The following is a 2,289-nucleotide window of genomic DNA, read 5'->3' as shown; positions in this document are numbered from 1 at the left end:
GTTCCTAACATTCCTGACTACAGTTCTCGTGTTTCCATATCATTCAAGCGCCACCAACAGTTGCATATTTCTTCTTTTAGTGTAGATTTATTTATTTATTTATTTATTTGTTTGTTTGTTTGTTTGTTTGTTTGTTTGTTTGTTTGCTTGTTTGTTTGTTATTATTATTATTAATTTATTTAGTTTTATTAATAATTTATTATTATTATTATTAGTTTATTTTTAATTTATTAATACTTTTATTATTATTATTATTATTATTATTATCATCATCATCATTATTTATTAGCAGTAGTAGTAGTAGTATGATTCTCTAGAACATGCTCAATGAAACGACTTAAATTAATTTAAATAGTACATCGCCTACAGCACTAAAGTTCAACAAATTTGGTTCAAATCATCTTCAGACTTATTTAATCTAAATAATTAAATATTACCTATGCAATAATGTGCTAATGTATTAACCCCAAAATAATTCAAAAAAAACAATCAAATCAATCTGCTTTACCTCATGTCTTTCACCAAACTTAGACAAGGTTGCCAAACAGGAAGTGAGGATTTATGTTTACAATGTTTTGGTCTATTGAGAAAAAGAAAAAAAAAAACATATAGCCTATAACAGTCCACTAGCATCAGTTCCTGAGCAGTTTGCAAACCCAAACTACTTTATCGGTTTATAACTTCTGATTTGTTTGGCCTAAAGTCACGACCCTTAGTCAGCCATATTGGAACATATTTATAAACCCTACTTTTGCAAAACTCCCATAGAACAGGTCGTCGCTTCTTCACCAAATGGAGATCAAATCAAATTCAGCTGGACAGAGATATCAAATGTTTCCTCTTTACATTGCAAAGTTCTCACGTAACATGTCAACAAGTTTGACAGCAAGCACGCCAAACACGACTGAGGCTGTATCTCAGCAATGTTTTGACATATTGACATGAAACTTTATTTGTGACACTGGCACACTGTCCTGACAAAAACTACCACGTGAATCTCTTAGTTCCATCTATTAGTAAAGCTATTTTACATGAGTCATTTAAGATCATGCACATCAGCAAAATACCTTATCCACAAAACAAATAATGGACTTAATCTGAGTGGCAATAAATCTACTGTTTCAGGAGGACACGAAAACCCATCGTGTTATTTGGAACACGATGAAGCGATTACACAACTGATTTGCTAATATCACAAAAATAAACACCAGATGAAATATGTAAACAAGCAGAGAGATGTGATCTGCTGCATTGAATCTTGAATGATGTGCGATTCAAATACATTCCTCCTCTGGTCTTCTTAAGGACTCGACGGATACACACACTGTGCCTGAAGCAAACACTTCACAATCTTTCAATCTCCGCTCGCTTAAGTGCAGCAAAGTAGTCGATAACAACAGCGCACACCGGACAAGTGCGCAGCTTGCCAAGAGCCTTTACGCACCGGTTTTATCACTCACCTGACTGCCCGCTGCTCCTCTGAAGCACCGCAAACGTGAAGACCAGGCAGAAGAGGAGAAGGAAGCGAACCGGCCACATTTCTGCTTATTTTAAGAAGTTATATCCCCACACATTAGCATGATCAATAGAGAATCCGGGCATTGACAGTCCAGCGTCTGAGTCTCCAGCGCGCGCACTCACTCACGTCTTCGTTTCAGAGCACATCCTTTGTCAATAATCACAGCTGGACTGTTTGGCTTTTTGGGCTGTTAGCTGTTTTTTTTAAGTAATTGTGGTTGATTATCCGGACTGAAGGACTTGTAACCATTTCATTACCTCGATGGATTCACAACTTCGGTTTGAGCGTAAAGACACGCCCATTTTGTGCGGAGCACCGCCTATCTGATATGGGAATGGTCAAAAGATGCGTTTTAGCAGACGAGACCACGCCCTCCATATGGCTGTTTAGCATATACACCTGCTATGTCAGGATTTTGAATTTGTCATGACAAAGAGGATGAACTAATATGAGGATCTTCTTGTGAGGGATTCACCTCATTTATTGTGTATATTTATGTTTAATATACATTTTATGGCTAATCAAACAATCCTACGATGTCTGAATATTATACTTCTACATAAAGACAACAGATTTTGCTCCAAATATTGAGAATCTATATTGTTTATTGTTATGTGCTGACTCAAGCAAGTAAAAAAATAAAAAATAAAAATAAAAGCTGCAGTAGGCAAGGTGACAACAAATGACAATTGCAAACTATTTATGGAAATATGTTGGAATTATTTATTTATTTATTTATTTATTTATTTATTTATTTATTTATTTATTTA

General features: G+C 35.0%; 1 protein-coding gene across 1 annotated transcript in view; it reads right to left on the bottom strand.

Annotated features, from left to right (window-relative positions):
* The window catches only part of si:ch73-383l1.1, a 262,319-nt gene extending 260,545 nt beyond the window's left edge, over window positions 1–1,774 (bottom strand). The window contains exon 1 of the mRNA XM_087236667.2: window positions 1,461–1,774. Coding sequence (XP_087092793.1) covers window positions 1,461–1,539 — 79 coding nt within the window. The 5' untranslated portion in view covers window positions 1,540–1,774. The remainder of the gene's footprint in view (window positions 1–1,460) is intronic.
* Between the last annotated feature and the right edge of the window lie 515 nt (window positions 1,775–2,289).

This window comes from Danio rerio, chromosome 1 (assembly GCF_052040795.2).
Source record: "Danio rerio strain M-AB ecotype USA chromosome 1, GRCz13ab, whole genome shotgun sequence".
NCBI lineage: Eukaryota > Metazoa > Chordata > Actinopteri > Cypriniformes > Danionidae > Danio > Danio rerio.
This window is presented reverse-complemented; position numbering and strand designations above follow the sequence as displayed.